This window comes from Podarcis filfolensis, assembly GCF_964270895.1.
Source record: "Podarcis filfolensis genome assembly, chromosome: 3".
Lineage (NCBI taxonomy): Eukaryota > Metazoa > Chordata > Lepidosauria > Squamata > Lacertidae > Podarcis > Podarcis filfolensis.
Window position 1 is genome coordinate 7,842,522 of NC_139606.1, and position 17,281 is coordinate 7,859,802.

Below are 17,281 nucleotides of genomic sequence, written 5' to 3' on the forward strand. Positions count from 1 at the left end.
GTGAGCAGTGGCTCTTACTCCTAGGTAAGTGCAGTTAGGATTTCACCCTTAGTAAATCAGTTTTCAGCCAGTGGTCATTCATTCTACCCCAGCCTTATTTACTTCCCCCTTCTGCTCTATTTTAGCCTTATGGTTATAAACTGGCCATTCATAAATATGGATTGTATGAATCTAAAAAAATGTATGAATATGCAAAAGGTCTGAGGTCTGATATACGTCCCTAAGGTTACTTAGGAAAGGTCTCTCTGTAACTGTCTGAGGCCTATTTTGAGGTTCAGAAAAATAAAAATATCCCATATGGCTCTTTGTTACCCTGTAGGCTCTGCAAACCTCCTGCCATCCTGATCTGGAGGAAGATGGTGGGAGGAAGAACACTCAGGACAATATGAAGGTATGTCTATTTCCAAGGATATGTTCAGGGTATATAAGAAAGTCCCTAAAACAGTTATAACTGCTAGCCTTCTCTTCTTTCTTCTGGACACAAGGGAGCACATTGGCCCAACTGCAGCATTCTCTGGGATACAGCACTCATGGTAAGGCAGCCTTCAGAGAAACAGCTTTTTGGTGAGCAGTGCAGGCTGTTGTGAACTTCGCCTTACAGCTTGGACCCGTCCTGGGGGGGGGGGAAGCATATAAAAACAAAACAAGTCATACAGGGGGACTTACTTGTGAGTTAACCCCCTTTCATTCCATGCTCTTTACTTCAACGGGCTTTACATGCGCATGCTACACCTTGAAAGTACATTCTTTCCCGCAAAGGATTCTGGGCACTGTAGTTTACTCTTCACAGAGTCGCAATTCCCAGCAACCCTTAACAAACTGCAGTGCCCAGAATTCTTTAAGAATGTGCCTTGGCAGTTGGACTAGATGACCCTTGAGGTCCCTTCCAACGCTATGATTCTGTGAATGCACATATATTGGTGTGTGCACTTTGGCTCTGTTGAAATCAGTTAGTCACAGCTAGCTAAGTCCCATTGATTTATGAAAGTGTGACTAATTTACAGCAGAACTCCATACATGTCTACTCAGAAGTAAGCCCTGTTAACTTCAATGGGGGTGACTCCCAAATAAAGCGGGTACAGGATTGCGGATCCTGCCCCCTAACATAAATCCTGGCTCTCCCCATGAGCAGGAGGTCTGACGGGTGCAATAGATATTTAGGAGGAACACTGCATCAGTTCAAACTATTATTCATTCCCTGAAACGGTCTTCTAACTTCAGTGAGCCTAACTGAACTGCTAGGCTGGCAGGAGCAGGGACTGAGCAACGGGAGCAAGCCATGATGCTCACTGGGTTGTCAGAATAAAATAAGGGTGGGGGGTTGAGAATCATGTGATTCTCCAGAGCGTCAGAAACAGGACTTCACTAAATGCACGTTTAGATTGCTTTCCAAGGAGCCCTGTCCCCACCCCCTCCAGGGCAGCATGTGGCGGAAGGGCAAAAGCAACAGTGTACATGGAAGAAATGACTGGCAGAATCCGAGACCAGGGAGAAGAGTCGGTGGAAGAAGATTGGAAGAAATTTAAAGACTATCTACAGAAATATTGTAAAATTAAGGAATGTTAGAATGGTGTTGGAGAGAAATTAAGTGGTTTCCAGCTGTAATGCTTTAAGAGAATATGGAAAAAAGGGTTATAAATAGGTAAAAACATAATTAAAATGATGTTGGATTGGAAATAAGTGGTATTAGCAACAAAGTTAATAAGAATATGCAAAAATGAATTGATAATAGATGAAAATACAGAGTTATAAAATGTTAAGTTATAGAGCTAAGATAAATGAAAGAGGGTAAGGATTTGCTGATTTGATTATTTAAATGGGAATACAAGAAGGGGAGGTGTGAGGAGGTCAAAGAAACAAGCAAATGAGTTTTAAGTAATGAAAAATGGAATTGTTTTTAATTTTTCTTATTTTTTCTGTGTGTTTATTTTTACTTCTTTTTTTCTTTTATTATGTGTTTTTGTATATTTGTTTTTGTAAAACTTTAATAAATATTTCTCAAAAAAAAAAAAAGCAACAGTGTACAGCGGTACCTCAGTTTCTGAGCATCTCGGAAGCTTAACGTTTTGGTTTTCAAGCACCGAAAACCCAGAAGTAATTGCTTCCGTTTCAAACGCGCCCTGGGAGTCAAACAGCTTCTGGGGCATGTTTTTCAATTTTCTCCATTGAAATTGCCAGCCACCCATTGCGCCTTGGTTGTTGAACGTTTCAGAAGTTGAACAGTCTTCCGGAACGGATTACGTTCAACAATCGAGGTTCCACTGTACATGCATAGATGCCTACAAAATAAAGAATAAGGATTTTTGGCTTTGGACTTTTGCCTTGTGCCCCCCAGAGGATTTGTGACCATTTGATTCTTTAAGATCCTTTAAAGGGGAATAAAATTTGCCTTCATTAATAAATACTTTTCCTACTAATAAATATTAACTCCTCATCACTGTTGTAACCAGTGTTCTGAAGTCTGGCCCTTCAACTGATTAATCAGCAGGGTCTCTCCTTGACTGAGATAAGCATACTCTGGTAAATTGATTGTTTCAAAGAAAAGGAGTGAAGAAAGGAATTGCTTATTATAGCTCCATTACACTGTTTAATTTTAGAAAATTTAAGAAACAGAGCAGTGGCTTTGATGGCTGTTCCCCTCAAAGGACCTTTAAATCTATTAATAGGATTTAGTTCATTCTTTCCCCTCCTAAATTGCAAGGCAGTACCATAACAACTGGAAGCAATAGAATAAGGCTGCTATTATTTGCCAATTGATGAAACTGCAAAAGCTACCACAGCTGGGGATGCTGACCATATGCTAGATGCTACTGCTGTTGGTGGAATTTGCTTCTCTGCTGATTTGCCGCTTCTGAAATCTTTATAAACCCATTCATTGATTCCAAGTTGAAGGATGTGAGTTGGAAATTTGGTTAAGTCAGAGAGCCAGATGGGCAAAGCATTGGGAAAATCCAAAGGATATCATCAGAGATGTGACCCATTTTGAACAGCATTGATTGTTCTGACTTTTGGAGATCACTTTCAACTTTTCTTTTAAATGTGCATATGGTTAACAAGGGGATTAGGAAATTACTGCCTTTCATAGAATCATAGAATCATAGAGTTGGAAGAGACCACAAGGGCCATCGAATCCAACCCCCTGCCAAGCAGGAAACACCATCAGAGCACTCCTGACATATGGTTGTCAAGCCTCTGCTTAAAGACCTCCAAAGAAGGAGACTCCACCACACTCCTTGGCAGCAAATTCCACTGTCGAACAGCTCTTACTGTCAGGAAGTTCTTCCTAATGTTTAGGTGGAATCTTCTTTCTTGTAGTTTGGATCCATTGCTCCGTGTCTGCTTCTCTGGAGCAGCAGAAAACAACCTTTCCCCCTCCTCCATGTGACATCCTTTTATATATTTGAACATGGCTATCATATCACCCCTCCACCTCCTCTTCTCCAGGCTAAACATGCCCAGCTCCCTTAGCCTTTGTTATCTTATAAGAAACTTAAAACACCTGTATAATAAGACGAATGTGGAAAATTGATTTTTGGGATGTTTGACTACTCCATGTTAAATTCCATTGTATTTCAAGGTAGTAAAATATCCTGAAAGAAATCTGTGTGTGTGATGATAGAAGAAGATAAGAAGAGTGCTTAAGTCTGCTTCTCTCTGTTTTTGCATGTTTGAAAAAACATTTTTCACTTATTTTACACTTTTTTTACCTCAATGCGGGGGGGGGGGGGGACATCACGAAAGCATCTTGATGGCAGAACAATAGCTCTCAGAATATTTTATATTCCAGGTGGGAAATCTACAGATTCAGAGAAATCTCTAAATATGGATATGTATTTTGTACTGTTACAATTCTACACTTGCTAAATCAAATAAAAATTATTTGGGGGAAAATAAATGAATGAATGTAGGACTGTCTCCTAAAGCCCTTTTGGGTTCTCGGGACAAATTTAATGTTTCCTATTTGGATACGGGCTCCTGTCCACACCTAGTGGATGGGTATGTATAGGCCAATAAAGCGAGATGAGTGCCGCAACCCCAGAGTCGGTCACGACTGGACCTAATGGTCAGGGGTCCCTTTACCTTTATGTATAGGCATGCATTTGCTTCATGAATAGCTTCATTTGTGCTCCAGTAGAAGGAGAGCATACAACAAAAAAGGCCAACAATCATCAGGAAAAGCAGGTTATAAATGTTAACATAAAAAAGTATTTATTTAAGAGGTTCACAACATTGTAAGAATACAGGTAGTCTGGCTGCTCTTTGCCACTTAAAAAACAAATCCTAGATGGGTATTCCAGTTTTAGGGTTGTTTAGCTGGGTATTGCATGGTTGGCCATCAAATACTTTTTAAAAAAAAACACACACACACACACCACAATATAAACAAAGTTGACAAAATTGTATGACCACAAGGAAGGAGGTGTTGTCTTGCCCATATCTCACAACATAACCGGAAAGGTCCAATACGTCATCGTGACGCCTGTACTATTAAATTCTACATGGTAAGGACAGTTAGAAACAGATGTGTGATTTGCGGGGTGGGGGGGCAGGAAATGTCACAGTTTCCAGCCTATAAAATACTGCATTTAGGAAGTTCAGTGCCCTTCCGTTGAAGTGCAATCTCAAGGGAAGAACTGTGAGCCACATGCATCAAAAAGATAGCTACTATGTCAAGTGTTTCATGCAAAATAAACCCCAATTATGCATAAAGGCCCTTGATTGTTTAGTCTGCCCTCATATGTAAGGAACTCCACGTTGGGCATTTCATTTCACTTCCAGATCAGAGCAGTACTTTGGGGCACACTTTGGGTTTAAACTTCAAAGTATTGAATGCTCCCTCCACAGCCTTAGGTAGATATATTGGGTATCTTTCTAGTTTCTTTCTGGAGCAAATTGTTCTTCCATGGCTGTTTCTCTCCGATTGGCTTGTTGTCTTTCCTCCTTGGACAGTCTCTTGGGAACATCTCCGAGGGGCACGTAGAATCCAGTTGGAATGCAAGCTGTGCTCCCGTGAGCTCGCAATGACTGAAAGAGGGAACCAAAGTTGGAATGAATAGACCTTCACAGCAGCATAAAGTTTTAACAAAGAAAGATACAGTGGTAATAATAATAATAATAATAATAATAATAATAATAATAATAATAAAAAATTTTATTTATATCCCGCCTTCCCCAGCTGGGCTCAGGGCAGCTAACAACAATAAAGCAGTACAAAAGTACAGCACAAACAACACTCTAAAATCATTCATTATAAAATTAATTAATTCAAGCCACTGGCCACCATTGGGCCAGAGCTCCGCGAAGATTGCCGAGGGAGGGAGTCAGGCTGTGCCCTGGCCAAAGGCTTGGTGGAACAGCTCTGTCTTGCAGGCCCTGCGGAAAGATGTCAAGTCCCGCAGGGCCCTAGTCTCTTGTGAGAGAGTGTTCCACCAGATCGGAGCCACAGCTGAAAAAGCCCTGGCTCTGGTCGAGGCCAGCCTAACCTCTCTGTGGCCTGGGACCTTCAAGATGTTTTTATTTGAGGACCGTAAGTTTCTCTGTGGGACATACCAGGAGAGGCGGTCCCGTAGGTACGAGGGTCCTAGGCAGTATAGGGCTTTAAAGGTTAAAAGGTTAAAACCTTGGGTTAAGTACTTAATTCGTTCTGGAGGTCTGTTCTTAACCTGAAACTGTTCTTAAGCTGAGGTACCACTTTAGCTAATGGGGTCTCCTGCTGCGGATGTGCAGCCGCTGCGCGATTTCTGTTCTCATCCTGAAGCAAAGTTCTTAACCCGAGGTAATATTTCTGGGTTAGCGGAGTCTGTAACCTGAAGTGTATGTAACCTGAAGCGTATGTAACCCGAGGTACCACTGTATTTCTGAAAGCATTTTAGAAGGGTTCTCACATCACCCAATAACATTCACCAGCAAAATTAAGCCAAGATTTCTTTTAACAATAGTATGTTGAAGAACCCTGGAAGTCTTGCTGACCAAAGAAAGAAGCACCTTGTTTTCCTCGGCCTGCTTCTGGCAGAACCAACCTGTTACTCCTGTAGTAACATGGTCTCGCTGCCTTGTCATCTTGCTTACCTAATGGCCAGATGCATAATTTTTCAGCCACTTCTGGCATACTCCAAGCCAAACAAGCTTTCTTCCTTTTCCTCCAGCATAAAGGTAAAGGGACCCTTGACCGTTAGGTCCAGTTGCAGACGACTCTGGGGTTGCAGCGCTCATCTCGCTTTACTGGCCGAGGGAGCTGGCGTACAGCTTCTGGGTCATGTGGCCAGCATGACTAAGCCGCTTCTGGCGAACCAGAGCAGTGCACGGAAACACCGCTTACCTTCCTGCCAGAGCGGTACCTGTTTATCTACTTGCACTTTGACGTGCTTTCGAACTGCTAGGTTGGCAGGAGCAGGGACCAAGCAATGGGAGCTCACCCCGTCACGGGGATTCGAACCACCGACCTTCTGATCAGCAAGTCCTAGGCTCTGTGGTTTAACCCACAGCGCCACCCGCGTCCAGCATGGAGATACTCAATTCTTCACCCCAGTGGAATAGTGTAGTTTCTCCCTCATTCTCTGCGGGACTCCTGCCTGCATCCCCAATGGATTTTATTTGAAGTTATTTGCTGACTGAAATGATGAATGTGCAGAGTCGAAGGCACAATGATCCCTCAGTGGCTCTTCCTGCTTGTTGGTATGCATCATAGGGGAAGTTTTACCAAATCATTCCCCAAAGGCCACAGGTTAAGTAATGTCAGAAGGCAGGGTAACACCAGGGTCTTTCTCCAGTGGGTAAAAAGGTAAAGGTAAAGGGACCCCTGACCATTAGGTCCAGTCGTGACCGACTCTGGGGTTGCGGCGCTCATCTCGCTTTATTGGCCGCTTCTGGCAAACCAGAGCAGTGCACGGAATCGCCGTTTACCTTCCCGCCGGAGCGGTACCTATTTATCTACTTGCACTTTGACGTGCTTTTGAACTGCTAGGTTGGCAGGAGCTAGTTGCTTGTAAAACAGGACACCAGTTACATTTCTGCCAGTCAAGCAGCTTTTAAAGCTTTTACATTATGGGGTTTAACTTTAAATTTGTTCATGAACAGCATGACTTTATTATGACAGATTTTATTTTATTTTCATGTGTCATTTGTCTATGGTCACTCAGCAGCTCCCTGCATTGTATGCCTACTTACCATCAAAATCAACATCTGCGTGTGGCGGATGATCCCTCACAACAATTTTCCGATGCCTTTCTGCATCTAGTTCGGCAATAATTGAGTCAAAATAAGCTATTGCCTCGGTTACGTCTGAATTGAGCTGTGAGGCTTTTCTCTCTGCTGAGATCTGTTGAACAGAATAATATGACAGGAGTTCGGTTTGAACAAATAGACTTTGCTGTTGCAAAGAACAACTCAATATCCAAGGATACAAAACGCACAACCAAAATGGTGGAAGCGGACTTGCAAATGTTCTTCAACAAAACAATCTCTGATCACTGGCTAAATTGTTCTTTGAACCCATTGCTACTTATTTGTCTTTGGCCTGCATTTTAAAGTTGTTTTTAATGCTTAATTTGGGGAGTTGGATTCCATCAAAATAATGCTGTGCTCTGGCTCAGAACGCCAATGTGATGGAAATTGAGAGTTCAGGGTTCACTTATATTCTCAAATGTTCTACCACCATGTGGGTTGTTTTAATGAACCATTTCTCAAGGCACCGATGCAACTTCATATCTACAGTTGCCACCTATTTTTCTGCCAAAGTCCTGGCACTCTTGACAACTGCATTACTGCAGGAAAAATTCATTAGGTGGTTTCCCATCGCCACTTTTCCGTTTGGGGAAAAGCATTTCCTGCTGAATCACAATCAACAGCTTTTAGTCAACAATTTTGGCCTTAAAAGCTCAGCCCAACATTTTGCAACTTAACTTTAAAATTTAAAGTAAGTTCGTATTGTGACATATCATATTAAAGCCCACGAAGTTCTGAAGAGATTGGTGTTTTTAGTTTTGACATGTCTCAATGCTGGGCTGAGCTTTTAAGTTTTTTGTGTAGTGTGACAAGGCCAAAATTGTCAAATTTTTTTTTAATTTCTAACCCTCATAATTCAAAAATGGGATGAGATAAAAAGCTAAAATTTTAGATTTAAACTTAGTTTTGATCATTCAACAAGTAAACAAAATATTCAGAAAATTGGATGACATGAAGTAAGAAAGTTGGATCACTTGATATTGAATGACCCTCTAGTGTGGTTCTGCTTGATTGTGTAGATCAACTTGAAGGGGGGGTTAGATGAAGAAATGAATATAGGAGCGAGCTGCAGAAATAATTACTTAAAACAGGAATCCTGGAGCCTACTCTCATTCCTTCTGTACATACAGTAACTATGTGAGCTTGGAGAACCACTTAGGGTCTCTGTGAAGTGAAAATAATTATTCTGATGAGGACAGGAACATTATCCCAGCCTCGCCATGAACTCAGTGAAGGACCATAATGAAGCCACTGCTGCCAACCTCACTCTGTTTTCTGTAAACTGTGAATAATAATAATTACCTAATAGGCTGTTTCAAGGATAACTAATGATGCATAAACGGACATAAATCGGACATCAAGAATCACAAGACAGAGAAACCAGTAGGAGAACACTTCAATCTCCCAGGACATTCTATACAAGATCTCAAAGTAGCTGTCATATTACAAAAGAATTTCAGAAATAGACTGGAAAGAGAAGTTGCTGAATTGCAACTCATTACCAAACTTAAAACCATGGAGAGACCTGGTCTGAACAAAGACATTGGATTCTTATCTCATTATACATGACAAAGCCATTTTTCACCTTCTCACCCCTTGCTTTTTCCTGTAAGACCTATTGCAGTCGTTAAGAGTCGTCAACAGGCTCATCACAGCTATCTGCCAACCACCCATTCCCACCACCCTTCTGAGTAATACCCCTCCCCACCTTCTCACTATATAGAAGGATCTGGCAACTTCTGTTTCAGTGTATCTGAAGAAGTGTGCATGCACACGAAAGCTCATACCAAGAACTAACTTAGTTGGTCTTTAAGGTGCTACTGGAAGGGAAAAAATTTTTTTGTTTTGACTATGGCAGACCAACACGGCTACCTATCTGTAATGATGCACAGTTTACAATGCAATCCTATACCTGTTTTGTCAAAGTAAGACCCACTCAGTTCTATGGGTCTTACTCCCACATATATTCGGATTAGATTACAGCTGCAAATGCAGATTTCACACACACACACACACACACACACACACACAGTTTCCTAACTATTACTGCTAAAGTTTACCAGATTTATGCATGCTACCCCCTGGGAGCATGGTATAAATTACTTGTAGCCACATCTATGCACCATTGCCAGCAGGGTCCCAATATTTCTGGAAAAGCACCATTTCCCCTTTCCAGCTGGCTCCAGGCTGCAGTATTCATGCTGAACATCCATCTCTCTGGCTGCATTTCCCTTTCCCTTTTCCTATCAGGCTGTGACATGCAAAGCATTACTGAAGGTGACAAGGAAGTGTAAGCAAGTGTGTGAGATGTATATATTAGTGAGAGCCTCTTGGATAGGCTCAGGCACCCGGAAATAGTGGTTCTGTACTGTATTGTCCTTTTTAAACAGTGCAAGAGCACATTTTAAGGGTTTCAGTGGTTACATCATGTTTTTTCCACATGTAGGCAGCAACCCTATAAACACTTATCAGTGAGTTCCATTGGCCATAGTGGGACTTACTTCTGAGTAAACAAATATAGTAATCACCCTGTTAGGATGCTGTTTAGTGTGCCTATTGGCACTGCTGCAAAGGAGTAATCTACTCAATACCACACCTAATAACATACCTGCTTGTGAAATGAAAGCCTTTTCTAAAAACAATCTGAGAGCAGCTGCCATGCTAATAAAGAAATTAAAGCACAGAACACATTGATTTGCATAAAACTAATGGTGTTTCTTTTTCAAAAGAAGAACAGCAAGAGAGATTTTTTTCCAAAGGAGAGGCCATTAAATACAATCTACAGTTGTTGATGCCTCCTTAGCTACTGGCTGTAAAAAAGCATGGCTTCACTTTCCTGAAATTAGACTCCCTGTAGTCATGGCCTCACCTGCTGAGGAAGTTTCTCATTTCGGCTGCTCAGAATTTTGCTTTTGTTTGTTTTTTAAACCAAGCAGTCGCCATCTCTCTAGATTGATGGAAAGGGTTCGTGTTGGGTGAATGAAGTGTAAGTTGTATTTGATACTTCTGTGTAATGGATGTGTGTGAAAAACTGAACGGGGGATGGACCCAATGAAGGTATTACAGGGAGAAACACATCACATTTGTGGGTCTCGCTTCTCTTGTGCACATTATTATTAAACTTCCACAACCTTTCCCAATCTTCCATCATTATATTGTGACCAAAATCTCTTGCCCAATCTATCATCACAGATTTCACTTGTTCATCCTTTGTATGCCATTCCAACAATAAATTATACATCTTAGACAAATTTTTAACATTGGTATCTAACAACTCCGTTTCCAATTTGGTTTTTTCCGTTGCAAAACCATTTTTCTTGTCAAGCTTAAATAATTCATTGATCTGGTAATCTTGAAGCCAATCCACTTTGTCTTTGATTTGATCAAATGGTCTTAATTTAAATCCTTCATTATCCTCAAGCAAAAGGTCAGAGTATCTCAACCATTTATTCTCCATATTTAACTTTTTTGGGGCCTTAGCTTCCATTGGTGAAAGCCATCTGGGTGTTTTCCTTTCTAGGAGATCTTTATATCTTATCCAAACGTTATATAGTGATTTTCTAATTACATGATTTTTGAAACCTTTATGGGCCTTTACTTTATCATACATATAAGCAATGTTTACTTAACCATGTGATGCAATAGCTCCTACCTTGGAAGACTGTATTGGTGGAGGCGTGTCTGATGACTTTTGCCTTGTCTTGGAAGATTTTGTAGACACGGAGGAAATATCAGATGCCCTGTCACTGGACTTCAGATCTTTGATGCTTTCAATGTATTTTTTCCTCAAAGCTAGCAAATCTTGCAAGTACTGCAAACAGTCTTGAGTCTTTGAGTACATCCATGCCCGTTCTTCTTCCTTCAGATGGAGGCAGGCAACTGAATCCAGGCTGGTGGTACTTTTGCTTTTTTTCAAAGGCTCGCTGAATTTGTTATCCTCATCTCCAAGCACATACATAGAGGTGCTACGGATCAACCGGACTGCTGAGCCATCAAAAGTAGGGATTCCATCAGACAGGCTTCTCCTGCGGGAGTTGGGGTGAAATATTGCGTGAATCTTCCTGAGCATCGTGGTGCAGGTCCTTCTTCACCTCATCCATCGATCATATAGAGGCTCAATTCAATACATGGTTCTTGCCTATAGCAGAAACTAACACTTTGCCATGTGCCCTTTTGTAGTTAAGAATCCAGTTTCTTGCAGATACAGCTGCCGACTTACATCTATCTGTTTATTTCAGACAATTGCAGATGATGAAACCATACCAATTTCTTCAGTCACATCTTTCCTTAACATGTTTTAGTTCTCCTTAAGGGTCGCACAGCTTACTGTACTGACCATGGTACTGAACTACCCTTAGAAATGAAGAATAAAGGAAAACACATTTTGTTAAGAGGGAATGGGAGACAGATGAGGATTTCATAAGGCTAAACTAAAAGATGCCAGCAAACCAGGGTCCCCCTGCATTTCCACCGCTGAGCTCTATACTGGATAAGCACATTGCTAAACCAGGCAGCAGTTCAACTGCTTCTGAAGGGGTTTTGTTTTCTGTGCTATGGCAACGGAGAGATGGTTGCAGCTATCTGATAACACTATTGTTGAGAATAAAGTGGACTAGGATATCCAGATCCATTACACCGCCTACAGCAGCCTGAACATGGGAGGCTGGCCATAAAATAAAACTGTGTTCAAAAACACATGTGCCTAATAAACAAAGCTGAAGATGTTTACTTATTAGCAAAGCCAGCTTAACAGATTGTCTCTGTTAGTTGGTCTCAGTGCTTTGTATACTACAGACAACCTCGGTGCACATTTTGCTCTCATCTTGTGAAAGGAGACTCCTCACTGTCATTTTGCACTGACTCCTGCTGCAGTCCAGGCCCCGGACAGACAGAGAGTTGGGCTGCACATGGATTTAGGATGCTGGTGAAGAGCATGCAGGGTTTTAATGGCCCGAGACCCTACCCAAATGTGGAACAAGGCTGTCTGAGAGTTGGAGTCTACATGGACATAGGATGCTACTGAGGAACATGCATTTCATGGTTTGAATGATTTAAAATGTTATCTAAATGTGGTTGGGAAAGACCATATGTGTAATAAGGATCAAAATAAAATCAACCAGCCCAAAGTGAATGACTGTTTACACTTTAAATTTCTTCCAAAGATTTCTTCCCTCTTATCTTATTCCACTGTATTCTCTCTCTCTCTCTCTCTCTCTCTCTCTCTCTCTCTCTCACACACACACACACACTGAGCTTGCCAGATACTACATTTCCCCCCACTTGGTTAAAGAAGCATGATCCCCAAATTTTCTCTCTCTCATCTGAGAAAGCTAGTATACAAAGAACAATTCATACCGATTGACGATGCTATGATATAGCTACAAAGCAACGAACAGTTCTTGGAAAGCACAAGTCTTCTGGGATTTCCTCTTCTGGAATCATAGACATTTTTATTCTGATGTCACCCAGACTTCACTGCAACATCTATCAAAATCTCATGTGCCAGAATGTAAAGTACTTTAGTCCCAAACCACCGGGTCAAGGAAACAAAACCATTATTATCCTCCCCGTGAAGAAGAAACCGCACTGGACTCTTATTACTTTCAGTGGCCCATTCCAGTTCTGACTGGTTTGGTCCATTTCGGCATGAGGTATGCAGTGGGAGAAACTGGAAGTTAGAATGAAATTCAGAATGCACTGGGGATGGGATTAGAGACTATCAATGAATAACCACTAGTGTGATGGCCTGGGACTTGGGCTCAGACTCGGAGCCAGAGGAGTCTCAGTCCGCACCAGATCCTTTGCCTCAGGCTGTGTCTGAACCAAGTCTGGAGCCTGATTCTGAAGAGCCCCAGTCTGCACAGGTTCCCCTGCAACCAGCACCAGCTGGACCGAGTCAGGGGCCTGAGCCTGCCCTGGCTCCAGATGCGGGGATTACCTCGTTGCCTCCAGCTGGGTGTTACGGAAATTATGGGGGGGGGCACATCTTTAAAGTTAAATGTTACAAATATTATGCCTGAATGTATCTGAAATATACTCAGAGTCGCAAAGTGATTTCATGCTCTTTATTCAGCTCATAGTGGTGAGGAGGAATGAAAGAAAGTCCCCTCAAGGTATCTGCTTTATATACATTATTTACACAATGGGCTGCACATGATTGGCTAATTCCGGAATTCTACTGTAAGCCAATCAGGTTGTGGATTCACTTCTATCTGGAGCATGATTGGGTGGTTCCTGCCAACCAATCATACTGCTGCATTGTTCTAGGACCAATCAGACTGCTGCATTCTGAATCCTATTGTTCTAGGACCAATCAGACTGCTGCCTTTTGGATCCTATTGTTCTAGGACCAATCAGACTGCTGCAGTTTGGTTCCTATTCAACTCAGTACATAACAGTATCCTTTCATCTTGACAGATCAGGGAAGTTACCTAGCTTTAAAAATAATATAAAATCAACTCCTTTGCCAGTTTCCTCCATTCCAAAGTTATTTTCCCTTTGAAAAAGGACTCCAGGAAGTTCCCAGAGGTGACAATTGCTGGGCTCATTGTTAGCCAAAGGAAGCCAAATCTCATCACCTGACTCGCCTCAGGCTCCAGACATGCAAAGGAAGTTCTAGTGTACTTTTGCGTTGTGGGTACTTAAGACATATTTGTCTATGCTCATCTTATACCTGAGTCTTGCCCTGCCGTGTCTGCTTATGCTAATCTTGTACCAAGGACTTGTCTGGACATGTTTGCCAAAGTTAACCCCTCCCCTTTTGTGACATGTCAGTGATGTAGCAATGATGCTGTACGAACTGTATTCTGGGATGTGGTGGGAAAGTTTTAAAAGTCTTTGTCACCCCATCCTCAGGGTTCAAATTTCCTCTTTGAACCGATTGTGCAATAAACTTTGGTCTACAGCTATTTGCTCCAGTTGGCTGGAATCCTTCCTTTATTCCGCAGGGACCCGCGGGCTCTGCCCGACGAGCTGGGTGACAGAGCAGCCTCATACCTAGATTTATCTGTAACATGGGCAATCACTTACAGCTGCTCCACTACCGGTTGGGTCAGGAGAGGCTGAGGCGGCCCCTGGGTCTAGTAACCCACCAACATCTCCCAAGCTGCAGAGACTGAGGTCTGAGAGAAGGAGAGACCTGAGTACTCGCAGGAGGAGTGCTCGCCTTCGGGCGAGACAGGGAGGTGAGTCACCGGGGGATCAGGACCGGCCGTTACCCCGACAGATATAAAAGGCTGCTGGACCCCACCCCAGGTTGTGGGAGCAACGTTGCTGTTTGCCAGAACCTGCCTGTGATCCTGTGCCTGACCTTGCCTGGTTTCCTGCCTCGTGTCCTGCCTTGGCCCTGTTGGACTGACTCCTTGTGGAACCCTTGGATTTGGGACCAGACCTGGACTGCGTTGCTCTGGTTACTTCCGGGCCCAGGACAACTATTCACAAACTGCTCTAGGGCAGGGATGGTTAACTTGGAGCATCACAGTTCCCCATATCCCTTACCACTGACCATGCAGTATATGAAAATGCATTGATGGAGGTAAACCATAGTAAAACTAGCTATCATGTTCTCAGTTGTGTCAAAAGGGTCTGGATATGCCTGGAATACCGAAGACTTTATTGCAGAATTGCATGTAAATGTACACAGCAGTGCATATAGTTTCAAGAGGTAAGACAGTGCTCCTAATTTAAAAGCACAAGATGGGCATAGAGGTATCAAACCATAACTAAAATCTTTCCAAAGATGCGGGGAGGAACCGATCAAATGGACTAGCTAAATATTTCATAGCATATAAGATTACCTGCTTTGAAAAGGCAGCTCTTCTACTTAGTTCTTGCATATGGCTGCTTAAATCTAACATGGTTATGGCAAATACGTGTGCTTAATAGGCTCCCGTGAGTTGTCACCCTCTTACAGTTTTGCGAACTGCAGAGAGGATTATCTATAGGAAACAAAATAGCGAGAGCAAAAGAGAGCATGATCTGTTTTAAGAAGTAAAGGTACAACGGTTTCAATACAGCAATGGCAAAGCTGTATCATTCCGGTCCGTGTTTAAATGACAAGATGAGCTCACATTACTTCTAATCACCTTTGAACTAAATTGGCCACAGCAGCGATAAAAACATAAATAAAATGCATTTCTTTCAGGCATCAAGGCTTGAGATGAACATGAACAGAGATTTTGTGCCTCCTTCAACATTGAACTTCTCACTCTCATTGCTAAAGGAGTACACCTTGGTCACAATTTCTGTTGGACAGGATGTAGCAGCAATGGAATCCTTTGTTCCCTTGATCACTTTCACTTTTTCAAAGCGTCATTTTAGGAAATTTTATTCTTTTCCATACTCCTCATTTGTTGAAAATAAGAACTAGATTGAAGGGATGTTATATCGGCACCAGTTAAAGAGTTCAAGCTGTGTCATAAATTTGTTTGACATGTATTATGTTGTAATTTTCATGAACTAACAAGAATTCTTTCAAAGTGTTAATTCTATTCTGCAACAGCAAGCTATTACTCTGCTTTGTAAAACATTTTTAAAATAAGACCCTGACTAGCTTCTCAGATACCTTTTAATTGAATAACTTTCTAAAGAAAAGCCTGAAGCAACTGATATTATAGTTTGAAGTCATGTTTATTCTGTTCTATTTTACTCCAAGAAGACTTGTTTATCCTAAATAGAACCCAAAAAGGCTGGCATGGATGTACAAAATATTTTTTTAAAAAAATGTGATCCTACTGAGATCCCAATATGACATTTTGCAGGTAGCTCTTAGAAATATTAAATAATCAATACATTTTTTTGGAATTTTGAAACCATATTAATTTTTAATCACTTGAAAAAAATTAAAATTTGTAACTTTAAAATTTAAAGTAATCATGTGACAGATCATATTAAAGCCCATTAAGTTCTGAAAAGATTGGTATTTTTAGTTTTGAAATATCTCAATTCTGGGCTGAGCTTTTAAGTTTTTTGTGTAAGCTAAAATTATCCAGAAAAATTATTCAAAAAATTTGAAATTTCAAACCCTAATAACTCAAAAAATGGTGTGAGATATATATATATAAAATACAACTTTAGGTTTCAACTTAGCTTTGATCATTCAACACATGTACAAAGCACTGATAGAATTGGAAGACATGTGTTTTTAATGCTTGATGTTTTTATATGTGCTGGAACCTGCCCAGAGTGGCTAGGGAAATACATAATATAGCGATGATTTTTGTTCTTTATGATTTTAAATCTCTGCCGGTCTCAAACGTGGCATCCTCCTTTCTTTACGCATTCCCGCGCGTGCCATAAACCCAAAGCTTTTTTTCTGGGGGGAACACGTACCGCTAAGCATTTTGTGAATTTGTATTTATTTTTCCCGATTTGAACTATAAAATGGTGGTTTCCTTGAGTCAAAATGAGAGTACCCCTATACATAAAAAAGCACTGCATAAAAACAAACCTATCAGACTGACTGGTGTGTTGTTTTTTGAAAACTCAAAAGCCTTTAGTAACTTTGGAAAAGCATGCATTTTAAAAGAAGGAGAATGTAAATACTTATTGATATACTGGATACTTATTGATATACTCCTTTCCTAAAACTCAGACCGTTTGACATCATCATCATAGGATCAGTCTAGTGACATAATTTGCTTCATGTTGTTGTTTAGTTGTTTAGTGGTGTCCGACTCTTCGTGACCCCCTGGACCAGAGCACTCCTGGCACTCCTGTCTTCCACTGCCTCCCGCAGTTTGGTCAAACTCATGCTGGTAGCTTCAAGAACACTGTCCAACCATTTCGTCCTCTGTCATCCCCTTCTCCTTGTGCCCTCCATCTTGCCCAACATCAGGGTCTTTTCCAGGCAGTCTTCTCTTCTCATGAGGTGACCAAAGTATTGGAGCCTCAGCTTCACGATCTGTCCTTCCAGTGAGCATTCAGGGCTGATTTCCTTCAGAATGGATAGGTTTGATCTTCTTGCAATCCATGGGACTCTCAAGAGTCTCCTCCAGCACCAGAATTCAAAAGCATCAATTCTTTGGCGATCAGCCTTCTTTATGGTCCAGCTCTCACT

At 41.5% G+C, this 17,281-nt stretch overlaps 2 protein-coding genes across 4 annotated transcripts in view; one reads left to right on the forward strand and one right to left on the reverse strand.

Moving 5' to 3' along the window:
• LOC310759427 (serpin E3-like) overlaps nt 1–17,281 on the forward strand; it is a 65,534-nt gene continuing 48,253 nt past the window's right edge. The window contains exon 1 of the transcript XR_014546328.1: nt 1–668. The gene's annotated coding sequence lies outside the window, so the exon portion shown is untranslated. The remainder of the gene's footprint in view (nt 669–17,281) is intronic.
• Nucleotides 4,356–13,913, reverse strand: LOC310759470 (uncharacterized protein C13orf42). Of its 3 annotated transcripts, none has more exons than XM_083606758.1 (4): nt 13,898–13,913; nt 10,877–11,577; nt 7,168–7,318; nt 4,356–5,025 (listed from the first exon to the last, which is right to left on the reverse strand). In XM_083606758.1, exons 2-4 carry the CDS (start codon nt 11,291–11,293, stop codon nt 4,781–4,783), a joined length of 813 nt encoding a protein of 270 aa, XP_083462884.1. In that variant the 5' UTR covers nt 11,294–11,577; nt 13,898–13,913; the 3' UTR covers nt 4,356–4,780. The 3 variants fall into 3 exon arrangements, with proteins under 3 accessions (XP_083462884.1, XP_083462885.1, XP_083462886.1); XM_083606759.1 differs by lacking the exon at nt 13,898–13,913 and adding an exon at nt 12,580–12,695; XM_083606760.1 differs by lacking the exon at nt 13,898–13,913 and adding an exon at nt 12,580–12,693 and having other exon boundaries at nt 10,877–11,572.

What these genes read in the sequence shown, in the direction of transcription:
- LOC310759470 (XM_083606758.1), bottom strand. Translation starts at nt 11,293, where the DNA reads ATGCTCAGGAAGATTCACGCAATATTTCACCCCAACTCCCGCAGGAGA. An exon ending in CACCAATACAGTCTTCCAAG is followed by an intron (nt 7,319 to 10,876) that starts GTAGGAGCTATT and finishes TCTGTTCAACAG; the next exon opens with ATCTCAGCAGAGAGAAAAGC. An exon ending in CGCAGATGTTGATTTTGATG is followed by an intron (nt 5,026 to 7,167) that starts GTAAGTAGGCAT and finishes TCCCTCTTTCAG; the next exon opens with TCATTGCGAGCTCACGGGAG.